The 23,483-nt window shown below is 41.9% G+C and overlaps 1 protein-coding gene across 1 annotated transcript in view; it reads left to right on the top strand.

Moving 5' to 3' along the window:
- LOC310861655 (low-density lipoprotein receptor-related protein 1-like) overlaps window positions 1–23,483 on the top strand; it is a 168,760-nt gene that overhangs the window by 1,000 nt on the left and 144,277 nt on the right. Inside the window, exon 2 of the mRNA XM_083769200.1 lies at window positions 16,043–16,165. Within this exon, the coding sequence (XP_083625326.1) occupies window positions 16,043–16,165 (123 nt within the window). The remainder of the gene's footprint in view (window positions 1–16,042; window positions 16,166–23,483) is intronic.

The raw sequence follows: 23,483 nt of genomic DNA, 5'->3' as shown, positions 1-23,483 counted from the left end.
GAATGAAAGGCAATGATGTTGCCACACTAGGAATATTCAGCAGGTAAAAAGGCAATCGCAGGCATTTAAATGAACAGCCCCGTTTCCACAAAAGCGACATGGCTGCGACAAAAATATCAATATTGCCGCTCCATTGTGCAATATAAGAACACGATTCTTCCAACATATTCTCTGTGTGACCATAGATGTCAATCGAAGAACACGTAGCCATTTAAATGCATGGGCTGGTTTGTTGTTCAGAAAATCGGAGGAGCACGCGTGAGTTGTCGTGAATCAAACCTGTGGAACATATTGTTGGGATCGGTTTTCATCGTTTGTTTTGACATACTTCACGGATGTGCAAACAGTTGCGTTTGGTTGTGCTGTACCTCTTAATGGCGAGGCTTGCCCCGACGTGCAGTGTCGGTAGCTGAAAAATCATAATTGTATCTCAACAGGCCGTGCACCTCCTCCCAGTAACAGCCAGCTAGCCAGGTACAGACTGATGATGGAAAGATCAATTGAATAGCGGTACCAGTACTCTCTTACCACATCGTGAGATTGGTTGTCTGATTTCAGTGGGGCTCCTTTAATCCCTGTCTCCTGATAGATATTCCAAAGTATTCCAATTGGTGACCTGTTGAGTGAACATCAGCTTGTGTTTTTGGAGGGTGTAATAATGATATTGCAAATGATCCAACCTGTGCAGGCAGGCACGTCCTTTGGGTTTCAAGGAAAGCCCATCATGTTGTGTGGTAGTGCAATGTGAATTATTGATGTCATTATTCTAAACATCTTTGCCGAGATATTAAGAAAATATTGTGTGGGTGTTTCCACGCAGACTGTATCGGATGGAGAACCAAACACACTGCTCCTTTTCCAATTCCATATTTGTTGTGGTAAATAGAACATTACCACACTGACCTCGACAGTAAGAAACAGCAGTTTATTTTACAGTATCAGTTCTTTTATTTATATATTGTGTGTGTGTGTGTGTGTGTGTGTGTGTGTGTGTGTGTGTGTGTGTGTGTGTGTATGTATATATATATATATATATATATATATATATATATATATATATATATATATATATATATGTATACCCTAACCCATATATATATGTGTATGTCTGTTGTTAATGTAAATACATGTGCAGTGTTCAGAGTGAAATGCATACTGAACTCAGTAAGCTCCTCCCACCTCATCCATAACATCTGGAGAACCATAGGATCTGGACACAGGAAGACCATTAATCCAATGTGGATGTGACGGTGGGGGAGGGGCTAGCTAAAGGACTCGGTGTGGTGCGTGGGTGGCTGTGGGGGGCTAAAACAAAATAAACTTAACCAGGAATCAGCTCTGACTGCAGGCACTCTATGATGGCACCGACAGACAAATTAGTTACCTCGTGGACAAGCAGAGCTATAAATGCCACACCGACTGGACTGGATGTATAGATCTCTTGCCAGCAACAATGCTGAATGTTGACGCAACTGTGGCTGCCGAGTGCCGCCCAATGACAGTGCTGATCCCAAAGGATGGAAGTTTGGGCATGAACCGTGCAGGGTCAGCCTAGTACCAAACTGATAACGCTTGGATTTGTCAGCGACCACCACTGGGCCGCCGCCTGAACTCAGGACCCAGAAAGTGGAAGAGACGGAGGCCAGGTGACTGTACCGTGACTGTATTTTTGGTTGCAATAGTTTGACAGGCCGATTTGGCACATAAAAGCGGTTCAGGCTCATGCCACATATAGGCCTCTGGCCTGACAGCGTGTTCGAGTCCCGTTCATGATGGCCGTTGCTGCATGTCTCTCCCCTGTCTCTCGCTCCCTCTTTCTTGTCAATATTTATCTATCAATAAAGGCAAAAAAGACAAAACACATTAAAAAAATATAATAAATAATCCAAAGGCAAAATTGAGTAACAGCAACTTGGTGCCCACACAACATGGAAACACGTCATTAAGTGTACAGTTGTTATGACAAATGTGTGTCTGTGGTGTTGTTGGTGAACTTTAATATAAGCCACTTAACCACATATTACTCTTTACACTTTGCTGACCGCGGTCCCAGGACTACAATAAATCTACTAATATTTCCCTCCCCAGATCTTTGCCGAAATCTATAAACTCACGTGTCGCTTGTAGATCTGCTGTTTTCGCGGAATGTTCACCAGCAGAACAGGGGCAGACACTAGGGTTTAAGTGTTGCATTAAATTATGGCTGAGCTGACATGCTGTAGTACAATACATGATTGTAATCCCCATCAGAAAGTAGTGAATGCTTGGTGAAATGTGCAGATGTGGGTCAGAGGCTAAAGAGGTTGAATTCCTAAGGAGCCTACAGTCTGTTTGAATGACCTTTTAATGGGACCTGGCTTTAGCTTACCTTAGAACTATCACTGGAAAACATCTGTTGGAAAAATGCAGCATCCTTCATACAAATTCAACAGATAATAGCACTTTGATTGCTCTCTCCAGCCATTACACCTGGTTACTTCTACTTGTGACCTAAGAACAGTTATTGTACAGACAGACAGTGCAGAAGCTGCTTATAGTCCATTAGGTGACTTGACACATATTCGCTTTGGGATAATTATCTATAATAAAAATCACACCCAGTGACCCATGTGAAGTGAGGGCCCGGGGTGCTCTTATCATCGTACATCATCATGACCTAACATGTCGATTTGCTCAGATATGTATGAATTTTCCAATAATTGTCAATGGAAATGTAATCTTTGTGTAGGACAAAAATACAGATTTGCTCAGACACAAGATGTAAATTGTCCATTCATTGACAATGGGAATTTAATGTTTAAGATTAAAATCTACACTAATAGCAGAATAAAACAAACAGGCAGTGGGTATAACTTTAAATGTGGCATTTGAAGTAATGGAAATGAGATTGAATAGGACTTTGTTGTGGTCGTAATCGGCAGGCTTTTGTCATTTAACCTAAAGAATAATTATGCAATATCCAAAATCAATACCACCAGGCTCCAGAATCCTTGACCATGTAAAAAAAGGATGCCGCTCTTCAGCACAGTATACTGAAGAGATGCATCATTTTTTTACACTCCCTCTTCCTGCATTGTCGATTTAACTGAGATCACAAGCTGAAAACAGATTAGCATGAACGTCTTCAGTGTGGTTCCCCGCATGCAAAAGCATAACACCACAGATGAAAGAGTATTTTGTGATTGTGAATAGGATCATTAGGATGTACAGTATTGTGAAATGTGAATGATGTCTTCTGGTAGCTAGGTTTACATCACTGTTTACTCTGTTTAGCGCCTAAAATACCCAAATCTGTGGATTCACTGGATTGGCTTATTGAACAAAATTATGCAGTGTGTGTGAGTATTAATGCGGCTCTGTAAGATGCCCGTGGGTTGTTGCAGGCTATAAAAACTGTGGTTCTCTTCCTGTCTGATAGGAACATGTTACATTCTTCCTGGTGTGATGACTGTCTTTTTTTGCCAGTCTTATGATGTTGCTTTGTTCATCTTAGGGTCCTTTGAACATGCCTTGCATGAAAAAGGTAAACCAACAACGCCACAAGTGCACGTTTGGGACATGAAATAAATAGATCTTCCATCTATGCATTTTTACAGGTAGAGTAAACAAGACAGTTCAAACATTGCAACCGGTTGCAACATCTTCCTCACACCATGCACGGCTGTGTGAATGCTGGCTTTTTGACATATTTTGCCTTTGTGATGGTGAACTCACCCTCACGCCTCGGGCTGGCCTCGAAAGATGGTCTGCACTCTAGGGACTTAAAAAAAAACTTCTATTCCTCTCATGTCAATCTTAGATCCATATCCAGTGCACACTCCAGCGCATGCATGCATGTGCAGCAGCGCCTGTAGCCCAAAAGCCTAATATCTCCCTTGGCCACTAGGAAAGTGGGGATTCTAGGCTAAATGTTTTGTTTCTCATGCGAGAGACCTGGGTTTGATTCCGGTGGTTACACTTGGGAAAATCTAACGGGTTACTGGGAGAATTGAACACATAAAGACCCCTCAGTGGCTTTTACACCTGGCCAGAGGAGAGAAGAAAATATATGGATGTAGATAAGATTTCAATTTCATGGATTGCTGCCTTGTGCCAAACCTGTCTACTTTTATCATATTCAGTCATTGCACTTTCAACCTGAGGGTGTTGCCTGTGAATGCTGCATCAACATGTTGCTACTTACTGTAGCTGTTTGTTTCATAGATCATCGTTTCCCAATCAGTGGGTCGGGACCCATGTTTGGGTTGCAGACCAATTTTTATGGGTCACGTTTCCATTTTCTCCAGGTCGCGACCCCCAAAAAGATCATATTTGAACTGTAGACCACCCACCCTGATAAGCTCTTGAAGAGTTGAGGTTCCACTGATTGTGAAAATAGCAGATATATATATATATATATCTGCTATTTTTTCACACAAAATGTAATGCCTACCGCCTCAGCCACAAGGGAATCCCCACTTTCCTTGTGGCCAAGGGAGATATTAGGCTTTTGGGCTTCAGGCGCTGCTACACATGCATGCATGTGCTGGAGTGTGCGCTGGATGTGGATCTAAGATTGACATAAGAGGAAGAGCAGTTTTTTTAAAGTCTAGAGTGCAGACAATATTTCGTGGCCAGCGTGAGGGTGAGGAGTTCAGCATCAATGATGCACAAAGGCAAAATATGTCAAAAAGCCAGCATTCACACAGCCGTGCATGGTGTGAGGCAAATGTTGCAACCGGTTGCAATGTTTGAACTGTCTTGTTTACTCTACCTGTAAAAATGCATAGATGGAAGATCTATTTATTTCATGTCCCAAACGTGCACTTGTGGCGTTGTTGGTTTACCTTTTTCATGCAAGGCATGTTCAAAGGACCCTAAGATGAACAAAGCAACATCATAAGACTGGCAAAAAAAAGACAGTCATCATCACACCAGGAAGAATGTAACATGTTCCTATCAGACAGGAAGAGAACCACAGTTTTTATACAAAAAGCCTCATGTTGCAAGGCATTGTGGCACTGTAGATCGGATATTTTACCAATTTGGCCTCTTTGCATTGTTTAACCAGTTTTTATAGTATAATTTAGTTTGTTGATTATGGTGCAGTCTTTTTCTTTTTTTGTTTTATGTATTAAAGACACAGGTAGTATCCTTAAATTGTCACTTCACTCACTGTCATCTGGGGACCCCCCCCCCCAGATGACAGTGTAAGCCAGGATGTAGGCCAGTGTGTTTTTTTTATAACATATTACCTTGAATGAGTATTCCCTAAAGTTGAAATTCTGAATTAATAAGAAGTTACTTTGACCAATCTTCTGTATAGAATATGGTCATACAATAGGTTCTCATTCGCTCTTCTAATGAGAAAGTCCGACCCCTGTGTTCGGGTAGGAACCACTGCCAAAGTGGGAGTTCCGCTGGAGCTCAACTGGTAGAAAATAATGTTGTCACCCGTGCGGGTGACCTAGGTTTGAATCCCAGCAACTACATAAATCTTATGCATGCAGCTTTAATTTTGCAATTAAATTGCGATTAGAATTCAGTGATGGCACACATCACTGGGATGTGTGACTGGGAAATGCATGTAAAGAAAGATCTTTTGTTTTTGTGTTTGACACATTGAAGATTTAGGTTCTTGCCACTGAACAAAGAGGTGGTCTATTAAGATTTGAACTGCATGACAACTCATTTATGCATTGTTTATGGTTCATTCCAGGCAATTATTGAGCCACACACATTCCAGCCTTCTGCTTGCTTTGAAGTACGTAAATGTAATGAGTGGTGCAGAACGGATACACAGATCCGCTCTCATTCACAGTGATCTTTCTTTCTGAACTGTTTTGTCCTTAAAGTGGGGGCCTGCGACCCACTGGAACCCCATCAAGGACCCTTGAGGCTAAATGAGCAACAGTTTAATTTCACCATTATTTCACTAGCCAAACGTTAGCCAAGGGGGGGGGGGTGTAATGTATAATTAACAATGACTTCAGATCAACTACTGTACGTTTCTATATAAATTAAACGTAAATAAACAAATTAACTTCAAACCAAAAGAAATAATGGAAGTTAGAAGACCTAGTCTCACCGACACTTACAGAGACAGTTGTGAAATTCTGTACTAAATCTAATATAACAACAACAATCTTCTTTTTTGGGGGCCCCTGGCAGCGGGCACTATTAATTTGGGGTTCTTTTATATGCAAATGTTTGAGAACCACTTGTTTAGTGACATTCTCCTTCCTCATTTTTTACCATCTTTGTTTTTGTGTCCTAATTTCAGAGAACAGGAGTAAAGCAAGCGGAAGATTTATGGCCATGATGTTGGCAACTTTCAATGAATGCCTCCATTTACATTGTTGTCCGGCCTTCATTTTGTGGCTCCCATTTTCTATTTTTAACCGCATCAAAGTATGTACAGTTCTGAGTTAGGATTTTACTGTGTAAAGAGAGGGCAAAACTGGACATGGCAGAGGAACTCCTAGCATTAATCTCTGTTAATCAATCTCATTCTCTCACTCTCACCGTTAACCCTGCTCTCCGTGGGCTTTTATGGCTGACTGTGTCCTGTGACGGCATGCAGAGCCTCATCGGGTTACCTCAGAGGTCACTTCTGGACCCCTTTGTTGTCCTACGACACGAAAAGGCCTTCGGGGCACGACGGGAGGACACTAACTGCCTCTAAAGTGCAGCTGTTGTTTGTATGCATGTTCAGCCACTTTGAAAATGACTTTTGTGGATTAGAAGTTGATTGGCCTGAACCTAGATGTTGCGTGTGTCCTGTAAGCCGGTCAACTGTGTTGATACTGGGCCAGTGGGTTGGCCTGCACAAAGCTAAGTGGTTGTTTCCATTGGATGGACACAACACAGTGCTGCCATTGAATGAGTAGTGATTCAGCAGTGGCCACAGCAGTGCTCAGGGCGGGTGATAGGATAGGACTTTTGGCCTATAATATTCCTATAATATTGTACTTGTGTTGTACTTGTTTTTTCCTCCGCCACTTACAACCTGGTGTCCCTATTTTGGGCAAGCCATAGGTGGACATTTAGGGAATTTTTTTTAATGAAATTATGATGAGCCTAAATCAGACTCTCTTGTCTTCACTTACCAGTAGTAAAACAACTGCTCCCTATTAGAGCTTGTAGATCGGCTATCCAGTTTGCTGTTCAACACTGTGTTGTACAATTAAGTATAAAATAGGGCTTAAACAGTTAATGATGAGTCTAAATGGAACTATTTTCACTTATCTGTAATACTCTGATTGCCTGTAGAAATATTTTAAATTCAAAGTACTCTGCCTCTAGTTAGAGAGAGAGAAAAATAAATCCTTCCTTTTGAATAATTAATGCACCACAAACATCCAGGAATAACCAGAAGTTCCTCTGCCCTCATTCTCTTCCTCTTCTTGGTCATTGTTTGGCTTTAGTTGTTACTTATATAGCTGGGGTTCTTGCTTTGAAATCTTACTAAACAAGAGCACAGAGAAATCATTTCAAACTTGACCTCAGGGGTCTAATTACATACTGCGGATGACTTGCTGTTTTCTTTTTATTTTATTTTCAGTCCTTTTTTTCCCTTCTCAGTCCATGGAACACTCTGGAAGACCCAAGTTCCACAACACACTGTAGGATCAGTGAGTACTGAAGAGAGGGGTGATGGGTGATGAGAAACAGCCCTGGTTTTTGCGTTTGCAGTGGTGGTTCTTTTCCACCTCCCTGTCACCCCAGTGAACGCCCCACGCACATCGAGACCCACAAGGCCCATTTATTTATTCAAGACCCCTTTTTCAGATTCCCATTTGTACCCTTATCTTTTTAAACTGCATTTAATAGAATCCATGCTCTGTCGCTCTGCCTGGAAATTATTCACAAGGGGATGGGATTGGTTGGAGCACTGAGATTCCACTTTGATGAGCTCAGTGTTAGAGGCATGCATGTGAAACAAATGTAGTTTTCACATTTATATCTGCTTGGCAAACAGTTTGGCTGTGTTGTGTTCCAGTTCTCTTTTAAAGATTTTTATTTTTTTATTCTAATTAGTGTTCCATAGTCCATACTGTATCTGTGCTTGGAGGAAAGTTGACACTTTCATCATGGCACATTAAATGAATTAAAATGTATTGCAACAGTAGAGTCGGGACAGCCAATTCAATCTTCATTGAATGAAAAACCCTTTAACTGTAAGAGTGCAATTAACACACATGTTGCATAAGTACAACATTTACTTTCACTTAATTTTACGCTTGGAATCCAAAGCGCCCTTTTGCTTTCCTTAAAAATCCGGTTCTACTCTTCTTCGAGTGAGTATCTACTTGAGGTGAAATTCGACACATGAAATCAATTAGAAGGTGCTGGAATGTGCTGCGTGGGTCTGGAGTTGATTTGTGGAGCAGGGATGGTCATGTTGTGAGAGGGAACGGGAGTGAAAGTGGGTCAGTGGTGTGGTCTGTTCTACAGCTGGCCATGATGTCTGACTGCATGGAGACTTCCATCACTCGGCTGGCTGCCTCTGACTGGAGACTTCCATCACCAGGCTGGCTTCTTAAGAATTCACTAGTATATTCACACGACAGCCATTTGGCTCTCACGTCATGCCACCCCACCCCGCCCTTTGGGTTATTGACCATTGATATGGTCAACATTGTATCGATATCGAATAGTTATCGTCTGGCATTTCCAATATTGTATACTAATATGGTGATATGGTATACTGTAAGTGTTGTCTTTTCCTTGTTTTAATCTCTACAGTATTTTATACAACATTGTTTTTAAAGATATTTTTGGGGCTTTTTGCCTTTATTGATAGTTGTACTGTAGGTACAAAGTTCGTCTGGATCGGGACTCGAACCAGCAACACACTATCATGCTTGGCCTGGACCGCTAAGCAGGCCCAGGCCAATTTTTATTTTATTTTGTAAGGGCAAATAAAGCATATTATCCTCACTATCATTAGAGGTATTTGCCTATTTGGTCAAAGATATTGGGATATTGGATTTTGTCCAAATTGTTCAGCCCTAGTGTGACTCACTCTGTCCATATTTGTCTCTCACATATACTGTACATCTCCTCCCAATTAGTCTTCTGTCCTCTACAACGGCACGTTACTTCTGAAAGTGATGCACATTTGCCAAGCCGTTTGGCTAACTGTACTATGTGGAATCTAGCTTCTGAACGAGCCGTGGCACTGATGTGGGCCTGATGGCCACTGATAACAGTAGCCTCCTATGACCCAGTGGGCCAGACGTGCGAAAAGGCTCCTGCTTCTCAGGTATTTCTTGGACAAATATTATGACCATTTCTAAAAAGAGAGGGACAGCCTTCGTGCATTCCCCGGCTTCCAGTTGATCTGGAGAGTGCTTCGGCATTCATATTTAATGTCTACACTACGCCTGCCACTGAAAGTATTCAAAATGAAATCCACAGCCAGCACGGGATGCTGTATAACTTCTTAAAAGAACAAGGAAATGTGATATTACTGGAAATCCCTACAGATGGGAGTTGGTTTGAAAACACTATCAGGGTGTTCTTTTTCATGTAAAAACAAGAACAATGGATCTATTTCCAGTACTAGGAAGTGCATTGAACGGTACCTGCTGTTCGAACTTAGTCAGGCAAGATGAGCTTGTTCTGGGACCAAATTGGTCATGGAATAATTTGCAGCTTAAAACTCAAACTGGAACACCTTATTTCATTGCCAGATTTTATGGTGGATAATGGACACGCTGTCCATGTTCTGCTCATGTTTTTGAACCCTGTCCTGTACTAATGCTACTGTACTGTTGCATGTTTTAATTGTTTTCTTTCTTTCTTTCTTTCTTTCTTTCTTTCTTTCTTTCTTTCTTTCTTTCTTTCTTTCTTTCTTTCTTTCTTTCTTTCTTTCTTTCTTTCTTTCTTTTTTACGTCTTGTCATAGCACTATAATCAAGCCACGGTGTAGCTCTAGTCTAGTAAGAAGTGGTGTAGTTGCAATGGCAGTGTTGTGAAGAAAACGTACCCGTGCATGAAGTTACCCATATAGGGGTTGCTCCATGTGTGTGTGTCACTGGTTTTGTCTGAGGAGACTAAATAAAGGGCCTTCTTCATTCCCCTCACTCATAGGTGAAATGGACTTAAATGGAACAACATCCTAGACCTAGCCTGATTTGGACCTTCCAAAAATTGTCAGCATTTTGGCAGCGCCTTTGGAAAAAAGCGAGTTTGCAGACTGAATTAACAATTCACATCTCTGTTTGAGATATTTCAGAGGGCTTTGAAAGGGGACTGCTGAGAGGGGGGAAGGATGCCAATCCCCCCGCCCCCCCCAACTCTGCTCCCCGCCTCCAACCCCCTCCTCCGCCACAACCGCCAATTAGGCTCAGAGGTTCTCCCCTCTGTGGTCACTTCATGCTGGTGTGTAGAGCTATGATAAAATTAGAACCCACAATGTTTTATTTCCAGTTTTATGCCCAGTCATGGGGAACAACTGGTTCAGCCCAGCTGCTTCGCACACTGGGACCCAGGGAGAGTGAGGAGGGAATGCCGATGCACAAGTGGCCTGTTGCAGACTTCAGTACCTTCTCTCATGGATGGTGGCTCATGGCTGGGTCACTGTGCGGCTGTTGGCCTATCTGCGTTGTTGCTTGGGCAGGATTAAATGGCCACATACATATAAGCACGAGCAAACGTGGTGTATTTAGAGTAATGTGAAGTGGAACCAGGACTTTGGTATGCGAAAAGGAAGTAAAGCTAACAGGCTGGCTAAAGCCTGATTTAGTAGTATAGATTTATACACATGTGAATTATCCATGAGGCCTGTGCAACTGACTGGTGCTACCCTCTCTGTCTCGTTCAGGGTTTGGGTGTGTGCATATTGACGAAATCGAGTCAGTTTCTGGTCTCAATCCATTCTTGTATTGCTCTTCTTAATGTGCACTCCCTTTTTATCTCAGATGTTACCCTCTGTCTGGCCCTTTTTCAAGTTCAACACAGACTCGTTTTGCTGTCTCTTTCTTTTACATGTTTTGTTCAAACGTAACACTCCTTAAAATCCTCACCTTCATTTTCTACGGCTTTGGCCCCAAAACCATCAAGTGTAGGAGAGTGAGTGCAAAAGAGTTGCATTTTATAACCCTTTCTTGTCTTTTGGGTCTCCTCAAATATCCTGCCGTTGTTGTTGGGTGGTAAAAAAGAAAAAAAGAAGCACTGCGATTTGATCCGCAGCAACAACCCCCTTAGCTTGTTGTAAATGTATTTAGAACCTGACACCCACCGCTCATAAGTGCTTTCGCTCACCCATACACTTTGACTGTCACACCGAGAAGCCTGGGCTCTAAATCCCTTAGTTTGACAGTTTACAGGAACGTGACCGCAATGATACCGCTTACCCTCCTCTCCTGCTCTCTTGTGATTTCAGTCACATCGCAGCAGCCCTCCTGTGCTGCCTGCACGCCGTCCAATGTTGCCAGTCTGCTCATTATAAGCGACTTTGGGCTTAGTTTTCTGTAACGTTGCTTGTAAATCTAAATATTGGTAGTTGCAGGGTTTTTTGGGCTAGTTTCTAAAGTGTACTTGCTTATTTTCGGGGATGTTACCCAATGTTGTTTAAACCAGTGATTCTCACACATTTTCATGCCAAGGAGTCAAGGACCCCCAGATTAATTTGTCCAAGGACTCTGCATCTAAAATATTTGTGCCGAGTAGCCCCATACCAGATTTGTGTTGTTAAAATGTTTCATAAATATTCCACATTTTGTCACCAGATTTATTTTTGGAAATGTGACGCGTTGTGAGCTTGTAGATCGGACATTTTAAAATAGCCAATGTGGTTTAACGTGATCATGTAGCCCTGTCGCTTCTTTTGGGCTTGTTTTCATAGACCTGGCTGCTTATTTCTGAATTCTCTCACACAATCTGGCAACACAGCCGCCGTCCCTCCCTTCCCCCAAACACTTCTCCGACTCGCTGCCAATATACGGAGGGAGGCAAGTCATCCAGGGTAGGAGAGGGCTCAGGCCCTGCAGAGAATCACAATGAGAACCATGATCAGTACAGTCCTTTCCAGAACATTGCTGTAACACTGTTACAGTAACAACCCCCGCCTAGGCCTTTAGTCACAGTAAACATCACACCTGTGTAAAGTTTATCACGACGATCATGCATGTTTAACTGCTTATGTCGACGTAACGTTACGTAACGTTATAATACTCCGTCTGATAAGCTTTATTATTGATATCAAACCGGATCGCTGATTTTCTATTTAAAAAAAAAAGATTGTCTTGGCCTTTCCTCCTTTAGCGATCCTAGACCGGGTTACGCAACCGCGCTACCGTCCACCTCCCATTATACAGGCTGACTAAAAAGCGGAATAACTCCTAATCTACGGAGCTCTCTGTGGTTTGGATAAAATGTGCGATGTTCGGAGGTCTTTGCTGATTATTCGGTGGTTTAAATGGAAACATTGGCGCTTTCTAGAGCAAGGATGGCTTCATTTTAGCTCGCTAGCATTGATGCTTATTTAGCATTAAGATGGACTCTCCAAACAGGATGTCAGTGTGTGCTGCATTGAAATAGGCTCGGCAGTCTGCGGTTGGCTCTGCGTACAGCAGGTGGCAGCATACGGGTTAAAGCAAACATTAAAAGTCCATAGACTTGGCTGCTATGTACTGTTTTTTGTTGTTGTTTTTGGGGGGAGGGGGTCTATAGCGTAGATTCTGTCTGAACACAAACATTAAATGCCATCGACAATGAATGGAGAGGAAATCGGCTGCCTGTCGGTGTGTCTGTGGAGACCCTTGGCCAATAAGGGACCACTATTATTAGTGACGTAACTTAAGGTATGCCCCTCACTTCACATGGGTGTGATGTTTGAGCAGCTTTTGTCCCCAAACGTCTCAATATTTGCCATTGATAATGAAAGGAGAAATTAGGTCAAATATCCGCTAAATCTTGTCCCTGCACGTCTCATATTTGCCATTGACAATGAAAGGAGAAATTAGGTCAAATGTCTGCCAAATATGCCGTAAATTTAACCAACCAATAAATTGAACATAAATTCAGTTGTTCATGAGATGATGTATGATGATGTATAATGATAAGAGCGCCCCTCACTTCACACGGGTGTGATTTGTATTATATAAGGAGGTGTACAGTATACGTTAAAAAATGTGTTTTTATGTGGACACCATTTTAGTATCCCTGGTTTGCCTGATGGGTGGTGATCCACCTGAACTGAAGCCGCCCACAGCTGTTGTTGTATGATAAAGGGGGAAGGGTTAGGGGAGGGGATGATATTATGATGTCACTATATCACTGTTGTTTTCAATGGCACGTTTGACTGTCAAGGTTTCAGCCTCCAGGAAGAAACCCTAAATACAAGACATCATTGCACATAACAACCACACCAAGGGGTCTAATGAAGTACTGTCGCCTAATAAACACATGAAAATCTGGAAACAAAATCACGGCACTATATCTTTAAGCCAGGTTGTCCTGGGTAACCACCCAGGGGTCTATACTTGTTCCCCTTTTCCTTCTAATCTACACCATTTCTTGTGTAGCTTGTAAGATCATCTATTGTTTTCTGCCAAATATTCACCTATTATTATGACATGCCCAGGGGGACACTAGGGTTCACGCGGTTAAATGCAAACGGCTCGCATTTATTAATTTGGCAGCCTACTTTCGTTCCTCTTCAGGTCAGGAGACAATGTTTCATATCTTGTTACAGAGAGGAATTTCATAATTGCGTTGTGGTTTGTAGTAGTGGTACATTTACAGTTAAACTCTAAATGGGATGGGATAGACTTTATTGGCCCTAGGGGAAATTTGTCATGGACCCAAGTAACTGCTGTTAAAATACAATGACGACAACATGCAGTACAAATAGGCTATTTCAATGTGAGGCAGTGTTGCTGGTATAATTACAATAGCACTGGTTTGAGTAGTTCCTAGATTTACAATACATTTTCCCTGTCAGTGACGGCTTCATAGTGGGGAACAGGGGAAGACACGTAAAGTATAGCTGACACACTAAAGACTATCTCATAATGTAGTGCAGTGGTCTGTGGTTCTCAACCTTTTCCGGCCGCGACCACCCAGAATAATCTGATTTGATTGAATGAAATGAAAAACTTTATTCCGAACATGATACAATTAGACAAAAAAGTAAAAAGTGCAATATAGTACAAATAAAATAATAATCACAAAAAACAAAACAAAAAACAAGCCTCACTGGCTGCAAGCATTATAATTCTTATTTTCTTTACATGTTCGAAAAGGAGTAGGTACAAGTAAAAAAACGTATATAACCCTACCCCTTTATTACGATGACGTCTTTCAGCGTCATCGCTTGACGTCAATTCAACGTAAAATCATTTACTAAGTCATATATACTTGCAAATATTTATATCCTCTATAATGTATCCTATTCTATATATCATATTATCAATAAATCATACTTTATATATTTCATATAGTACATACATTTGCCATATTTTATATAGTCCTACATACAGTACAATTATCTAAAGTTGTCAATGTAACTCTTCCTCCCTATACCTCATAATAATGCATTCTTTATGTCTTCTTGAATCTATTTGAACTCAGAATTGTAGGAGTTGAGACATTACATTTTGTTTGACTCTGTAAATATTGTGAAAATAGCCGAGCTTGTAGATCGGCTATTTTCTGATCGGCTATTTTCTTGTCTCTTTCTTTCTTACATCATTTGACAATTTGGCCAGTTTTTATATTTATAGTTGATTACTTTTGATGAGGCTATGGTCTTTTTTCTTTTTCTTTTTAGGTATATTAAAAAGGTCTTAAGAGTTCTTAAATTGTCATTTCACTGTCATCTAGGGACCCCCCCCAAACAAACAAAAAACAATGGTGTGGTGCCCCACAGGTTGAGAACCACTGTTATAGCTGACGCACTAGACCAGGGGTGCCCACTCTCTTTTGACTTGAGAGCTACTTTCAAAATGACCAGCTCAACAAGATCTACCCACTGAAATTATAATTCCATTGCTTAAAATGGCTTTGGAATAGCGGCGCTGGCAATACATTTAAGACAAATGCACTGTGAATGGGAAAGGGGAGAAATGGAATAGGTAGAGTTTCTTTGTATTTCATTTGTAATCTACCGACATTTGTGCGCAGCAACACTCTTCAACTTAATTCAAGTGGCAGATGCCAAAAGTTTTTTTTTTTTTTTTTTTAAATATTCTTTAGGGGCATGTCATGTGATCTACCTGCACAGCCTTTGTAAGTAAGCCTTTGTGATCTACTGGTAGATGGCGATCTACCTTTTGGGCACCCCTGCACTAGACTCTCATATTGTAGGGAGCTCAGCGTCCAGTAGTGTTCCTCTTATGTGTGGCTGAGCTAAACCATGTCAGCAGTGCCAGAATACCAACAGGTCACGGAGGCTGGCTGGCTGCGTGGTGCAGCCGCCCTGCGGCTCACCTCACCTCAACAATCTCTGCTGACTCTCAAAACGCGCCGGGCAAGGCAATATCCACACACGGTCAGACAGTGATTGAATGCTCAGTTATGTCTGTGCCGTGAGATGTGTGAAAGGGCCTCTGTGGCAAAAAAAAGCTGAAAAACATCTTACAGAGTAATAAAAAAAAGCAGCAAACTAACAAACTTTTGAACTTAAAGGGGCCCCTGTGTCTTCTAGCAGACTTGTAGTTGGTTTTCTGAATAGTCTTGAAATATCCCTGTAGTTCTTTTGATGCAAATTGTAGTGGTGAACTTGGGCTGACCCTTGCGTGTCACTTTGCACTGCTGGGCAAAAGATTTGCTTCCTTAGGGCTGGAAAAAAAAACAGGATCATGAATAGAACTAGAGTGTTTGTTGACAGGCTTTGACAAAAAACAAAACGGGAAGAAATAAAAAATAAAATAGTTTTGCAGCTCGGGGCGAAATGTCTTCTCCATTCACTGGCGTGTAGTGGATGTGGGGGGTGTTAAAGGTTTGAATTCCTTTGACCAATGACTATGTTTGTAAGTCAAAAGCAGTTACCATGTCCATCGCAATTGTCTTATTTGATGACTCCTCATCTTTTCCCCCCTCCCTTTTTTCAGCTCCCAAGACCTGCAGCCCTAAGCAGTTTGTATGTAAGGACCAGGTGACCTGTATCTCCAAAGGCTGGCGCTGCGACGGAGAGAAAGACTGTCCAGATGGATCAGACGAATCACCAGATATCTGTAAGTACGCGCCTGGAATAAACCTTTATTTTTTTCAGCAGGCTTTGCCAATCCCCCCCGTCACCTTTTCCCATGCTTATGGGCTTATTATAGGGCAGGCAGTTCTTTCTACACATTCATATTTCTCAAAGAATAATCTTTTACATTTCAACATTCTTTTTAAAATAACATTTCCCCCCAAAATGTCACTGAGCTAAAGGTCAGGGTTGACCTACCGGTCCTCTACCTACCTCTAGACACACAGCCAGTTTAAAAGCTGCAATCCATAACTTATTTTAGTCAAACAAAATAGATGGTCTTCCTACTCTAATGAACAATTCAACCCTGGTTGGACACAGTATCTATCAATAAGGTTATTTAAAGTGGATTGGAGACTAGATGCGCCACCATCTTTATTGCAGTTCAGACATTGTTGTATTGTTGCAAAGACCCCTCTCCGCCGGGAGAGACCTAAAACCTGATGAAAGGGACATAAAAACTTTGATATGTGCTCGTCTGAGGTAGAGGTCAGTGAATGTCACAGGGTTCTAATGTGTTCCCTCGCTTCTCTGGTGAGCTATAGCTCTAATTACGCAGCCCTGTTTAGTCTGGCTTTTCGGGGGATATGTCTGCACTTGTCTGGAAGTCCTGAGGGATCTGTGTGGTCCCAAATGAGTATTGTCCCCACATCTGCCAACCTCCCGCCGCCATATGATCCATAAACTCTCCCTGGCAGAAACGAAACTATCTCTTAGTGTTTATATGGAGGTGCTAATGGCGATTTTAGTGTCCAAATGTGCCACACCTTACATCCGTCATGCGCCGAAGATTCTCGCAGTCGTGCGGTGAGCAATGGAGACTTGACGAGCACGAGCAGCCGTTATTACTAGAGTGACCGCCATTAACCATCAGCAGATGGGCGTTGGGTTGGATGTGTGAAATAGCTCAGGCTAATAAATTGTGTTATGTTTCTGTGTTCACAGAGCCATTAAACATGAACCGTTGGTGTTGGAATTTACAAAGTTTAATTTATTTGGATTCTTCCTCCCCACACACGCACGTCATCTATTATTATTCTCCTCGAGGCTCGGGAGTTTGGTTGCGTTCCGTTTCCCTGTTCAGATATGTCCAATTTCTGACAGTTCAGCCTCCGAGCACTTCATTTGCAAACATTTGCTGCTTCAGTGCCAAAATGTGTTGCTTGGGAGATGAATAAGACAGATTCATTTGAATGTCAATGTACCCTGCTCTATTTCCTCCTGTCGTATGCGACGGTTTATGCTTACTCAAAAGTCTACGTTTATTGAGATGTCTTCTGCACAAACCAGATTTTCTTTCAGCCACTTTCAACCTACCATCCCCATTTTTGGGGAAGTTGTTGATCATTAATCATTATCGGTTAGAATGTTCGAAAATTGCAAATATAGCAGATGTATAAGCTCACAATGTTTCATAATGTGACACTTGAGCTTGTAGATCGACAATGTATAAAGGGACTTAAGTAGTTGACTCAGTTTAGGTTGTATTTTCTTTCTTTTATAGAGGGTATGCGCATGACATCATCATCATACCCGGAAGTTATGCGGGAACACCTACTGAGTGGCAAGAAACCCTGACTTTCTGGCCTTCACAGTCCATACATCCAAACAGAATAGTCATATCTGATTAACTAACTACTATCTGATTAAATTCACTTTGTCACTCACTTTGCCACTCGATTTGCCACTCAAACATGCCATTGGCATTATGCATGCGCATAACCTCTATATTTTGTAATCACAAATCCCTGAACCTGCATGTACTTCATATAAGTTTGACCCATATCATTCTGTCAACCTGTCGCGCCTCAATTTCACTCTTATTCTCCCAAGTAATAGTTGAATGGAGTGAAATTTCCATGCCACTTATGTTGTTTGCTGACAGCCTGACACAGACAATGGTGTGATTCATCTCGCGCGGACAGCCAGCGTATACGACTAGACTAGAACATCAAGATCCGTTCTGCTCAATTAAACACTTCTCGTGGCTTTGAGGCAATTGCCGTGAATATCAGTTAGTTCAGTTAACGCATGTTTTTTTTGTAATGGTACGTTATGTGTCCATTAGTCTTAACAAGCTCCTGTCAAAGGCGAGGTTCACATTAACCACTAACCTTGACGTCACTATTTTGGGCCTGTCATCGTGGGCGATCATTTTCAAATATCGCTAAACATTGTCAAAATGTAAAGAAAGGAAAAAGAACGAATAGACGATCGCAAGCTCAAGACGTGTCACCTCACGACATGGTGTGAGATTGCACGTCTGACATTTTCTGCTATTTGTATATAAGTATATAGGTCTTAAGTGGTTAAGTATAATGATGAAAAGACGGAGACAAACTGTGATTTTCTCCACTCAATCGTCCCGTTGAGCCGTCCATTAAACACGAGTGTGGTGGGTGTTTCCGAACGGGAGGCTGAAGCCAGGTAGAGCTGCAGTGCAGGGAACTGTACCCGTATATACAAGAGAGCGATGCAGTGGAGATTGGATTGGTCTCTGAAAGGTTATTAAAGACCTTCGTCCTGAGAGCGGAAAACCCTGCTGTTTCCCTGCCTTGCTTTTCCATTCAGGGGGTTTAAGCAGCTAGCAGGTCATCAGACCAACCCCCTCCCTTCCACTGGAAGGCAACAGCATGAAACACACTCCTTCCAGCAGACTATGAACATGTCAATAGGCTAGTTTCACTCTTTTCAGACCAACCCTTTTGGGGGCAAGTGTCACTCGATGACATTGACTGCATTGCTGTTAAGCTAACCAGCTGAAAATGTGTCACTTCGACAAAAGTATAACAAGATTGGGTCTACTAATTAACAATGTGGATTCCCTGTGGATCTCGGACGTCATCATGTGCCGGTCCACAGCATGATGTTAGTCATAGCTCTGACAGACACACAGAACCTCTCCTGGAGCAGTGCTTCTCAACCTGTGGGTCGGGACCCCCAGATGATTTGTACTATACTTATGGTACAAAGTAAAACTATCCTATAATATCTACTATACTTAGAGTACAAACTATACTATAAAATCTGATCAAACATTGGCCAATTTGTCAAATAATATAAGACAGAGCCACAAATTGTGAAAATAGACAATGCTATTTTCACAATATTTATCTGTGGAACCGAGTCAAAATGTAATGCCTCACCTCATGGTGGGGTGTCTGTCCCCACTGATTCTTTTGGCGGGTCACGGCCTGAAAAGACACACTGTTCTAGAATCACTGGTTCTCTAGTGCTTCTCTAGAACAGCACATTTCTAGTTTAGTCATAGTCTTTGGAATGAAACTTAATTTAGTTTTAGTCACATTTTAGTCACCCGGAATGTTTTAGTGTGTTTTAGTTACTAAAATGTATTTTGTCGTGCCTTGATGCCGTCGTAATGGCTGATTTACAAGCTTTTAGATCTGCTATTTTCAGCATGAAAGTGTAAAATGACTTTTCTTATACTGGATGTCTTGTCCACTAGTCCCTTCCTAACATTTTAGTCTAGTTTGTATTTGTTGACGAAATTGTCAATATATTTAGTCTTAGTTTTAGTCATCGTAGCTTAGTTTTCATTTAGTTTCCATTTAGTTTTTCGTCTGTGAAAAAAGGTAGTCGACGAACATTCTTTGTCTTAGTTTTAGTCGACGAAAACAACACTGCTCTAGAAGCAGTGTCCTAGAGACGGCTCGCCTCTGAGGAACCACGCCGTAAAGAACTTTAGTTCCACACGGCTCCAGACTGCATGCCTTCAGCGTACCATATTGTAGATCTCCAGATTAGCCTTCTCTGAATGGAACTTCCCATAGCCTGGAGGGACGGCGGATCTGAGATGATAAGTTAACAAAAAACAACTAATGGTTGTGTCGTTGATGGATTTGAAAAGAATATTATTTGGAATTCGGTTCCTTCGCCTGCTGGCAGTGCGTGCAAGAAATTAGACACGGGAGCGAAAACGGAATCTCCACCTCTGGCGGTCCATCGCCTTATGGCAGTCTGGGGTCCAGCTTTTATGCCCCCTGATGCAGGATGTAATGTCCTGCATTCACTTGTTTGTATTTGTTTTACTGTACGTTTACTTACTACACTCCGAAGGTCTAAAGTTGGCCACATTTTTGTCCAGATCTGTTTTTAAAAACTGCTTATTTGAAATATTTGGATGCAAATGTTCTGCTCTGCTCAACAGTTTTTCGTTCAGACATGCCCTCTGAGTCTGACCTGTGTGTGTGTGTGTGTGTGTGTGTGTGTGTGTGTGTGTGAAATGTTGATGGGAGTCAGAGTGGCGCATGCTACTATAATTACAACATTATCTCCAGTTCAAGTTAATTACTAACCAGCATCTTTGGGTTCCAAGGTATGCCCTCACCCAGATTTCACAAGGCAAACACACCTTTGTCTTAGCGTTTTCTCCCTCTTCTTATTTCCGTCTCCTCTTCCACACAAAAAATGGATCTACAAGCTCTCAACGGGTCGCAGCGCGACGCGTTGTGATCTTATAGATCTGCTATTTTTGCAGATGGGCTGAAATTCCGTAAGAGGGCACTTTTGGAAGTAAATAGCCTCTCGGCCCGGACAGCTAGGTTAAGGTCCAGGCACCTACAGTATGCTGCTTATGCAGCCTGACAGCGTGTCGTGGGTTCAACTCCCGATCCCCTTCTCTCTCTCCCCATTTCCTGTCAGTCTACTGTAATCTATCAATAAAGGCAACAAAAAAAAGGGCAACCCCGCACTCGTTGGCTACTGGAGATGCGGCGATGACATGGATTTCTAAACAAATTCTTTCAACGCAAAATACTGCGTTCCAAGATCAGGGAAGTTCAGAAAAAAAGCTATTTTCGGGTATGGCATGGAAAAGGAGCGGGCATTTGCATTTCCTTCACCATACTAAATGCTGCATTCATGGTCTCGGAGAGGGCAGTTGTTTTACACACGGGTCAAAGGGCAGGGTCTGAAGCCCCCTTTGATGTCTATGTGTGCACGTGCCTGGACTCCTCCAGCGTGGTTGGTTCTCCTACTGATCTTCCACTCTTGGTCTTCCTCTGGCTGTTGGCTGTGGTTTTATCTCTGTACAGGATCAACCTGCGGTCTGGCCATCCGTTAAATCAGAGATTGTGACAGTGCAGGCAGCACTCGCAGCCAACCCGGTGCTTTGGGAGTTTCTTTTAAGTAGGCCAATATATCATCTGAAAAGGGCTGGGCAGTCATCGTGAGGAATAAAATAAATTAAGTAACAATTGGATTGGAACCAGCGCTAGGTGCTTCTTCACATCTTAATCCACAGTGATGTAAGAAGTACTCGCATGTTTTACTTACTTAGCAATTTAGATATACTTTTACAAGTAAAAGTCCAGTATAAAAAATTTACAAAAATATTTCAAAGTATAAAAAAATATTTAGAAAATAGCCGGTGCGACGCATTGTGAGCTTGTAGATTTTCAAATGGCCGAAATATATCTAAGGCTGAAGTGGTTAATGTATGTTTCGTAATGATAATCAAAATCAAAAGTAGCTAAAGTTTTCATATAATTGTAGTGGAGTAAAAGTACAATGTTTTCCTCTGAGATGTAATACTAGTGCAGTAGTAGTAAAAGTACTGAAAATCGTAAATACTTCAGTAAAGTAAAAACTACCTCAAAACTTTACTTAAATACTGTACTTGAGAATGGAGTGCACTACTGCTTAATCCACAAGACCCTCAAGTGAGTGAAACTCGCCAACAACAACAATCCACGCACCGAAAATCAGTTGGCACGAGCTGATTTGAATACAAGCCAGTTTCATCTGAGTTAAATGCCACCTGTTTGCTTTACGACGGCCATAAATTCACCTGCCGTCATAGAGGCGGGTCTCATAAATGCGTGTGGTTTAGTCTGGCGAGGGATCTTTTGATCTGCGGCGTTGGTTGTGCCGATGCGCAGGAAGACAGCGCTCCCTTCAGTGTCATAACGTCTGGAGGGCCCTAATTGCACCGTCATCATTCCCCCAACCGTTTGTTCCAGGCTGTAATTATGCTGAGGGGGTAAAGACAGAGCTCTGCCACTGTAGTAAAGCTGTTCCATTGGATGGACACGGACGGTCATGGAGGCACGTCGTCGGGCTCGGACGCACGTCGGTGCTCGAGCTGGTGGTGGTAGGGTTGTCACAATTATTACATAATCGTGTAATCATAATTATTTCAGATAATCACAATTATTTTTGTCAAAATCGTGTCCATGTTGAAATATGTTCATAGTTCATACATTGAAAAAAAGCTGAAATAGCTGATCTACAAGCTTACAAAGTGTCACCTTAGCACATGTTTATAGTGTCACGTTGTATGTAACGTTGTATGTAAGCTTGCAGATCAGCTATTTCCCCTATTCTTTTTAAGTATTACATTTATAAAAAAAAATCAGTAATTTCTTGGCATATTTGACTTATGTGCCATGTCTGCCCTGTGCACTTGATTATTACGAAGCCGAAAAGGCAAACCGAAATGTAATCTCTGTTCATATTAAAATGTTCCAATGTCCAACACCGAAAACACAATTAAATCGTTAATAATTGCAATTATTTTTGTGACAATTAGTCGTCAACATAATGTTGTAATGGTGACAGCCCTATGCTGGAGGTGGTGGCTGATGATGATGCCAAACGCTCTGTGGTTTTCTCGTTGGTTGGTTTCATTTCTATCCTCACAGGAGTTCTAAATGAAATGGGTACAAGCCTCAGTTTTACTGGGTGAAAAAGCCACAGTTTCAGCCTTGGATGAACCAAGATGGATATAAAGTTTATTGACATTTTTACAGTTTTTACAAAACTACGGTATGATGATTTTTATGACATGGCTCGGTAGGAGGCGCCATCTATAAAATGAGTCTCTCTCTCTCTCTGTGTGTGTGTGTGTGATCTTGCAAACTGCTGGACAGATCAGTGCCAAATTCATTGTGTACACTGCCGGTTGGCCATGAAAGTAAAAGGCCATTTGATATATATTTTTGAAATATTCTATTTTTTTAATGGAAGTCAGTGGCGGTCAGATATGGGCTGAAAGCCTGAAACCGTGCCCAGATATGGTGTTGTACGTCATAGACCAGTGGTTCTCAGAGTGAGGACCGGGGTGGGGCCCCCCAGGGGAAACCAGCAAAAGTAGAGTATCGGAAATGTTTGGAAGTTTTCTGAAAAGTTTTTAATCATTTAGATTTTTTGTTTTCACGTACATTTTGTCTTCCTCTCTTCCACAGAGCCTGATCTGAAAATGTTTTCTGCCAGGGACCCCTCTCCTCTCCCTAGCAGAAAACATTTTCATATCGGGGTCCGTGGCCATTTGGCCAATGAAT

Source organism: Protomyctophum parallelum (genome assembly GCF_964188405.1).
Source record: "Protomyctophum parallelum genome assembly, chromosome: 7".
Lineage (NCBI taxonomy): Eukaryota > Metazoa > Chordata > Actinopteri > Myctophiformes > Myctophidae > Protomyctophum > Protomyctophum parallelum.
Note: the sequence above shows the minus strand (reverse complement) of the source record. Positions and strands in the feature narration are given on the sequence as shown.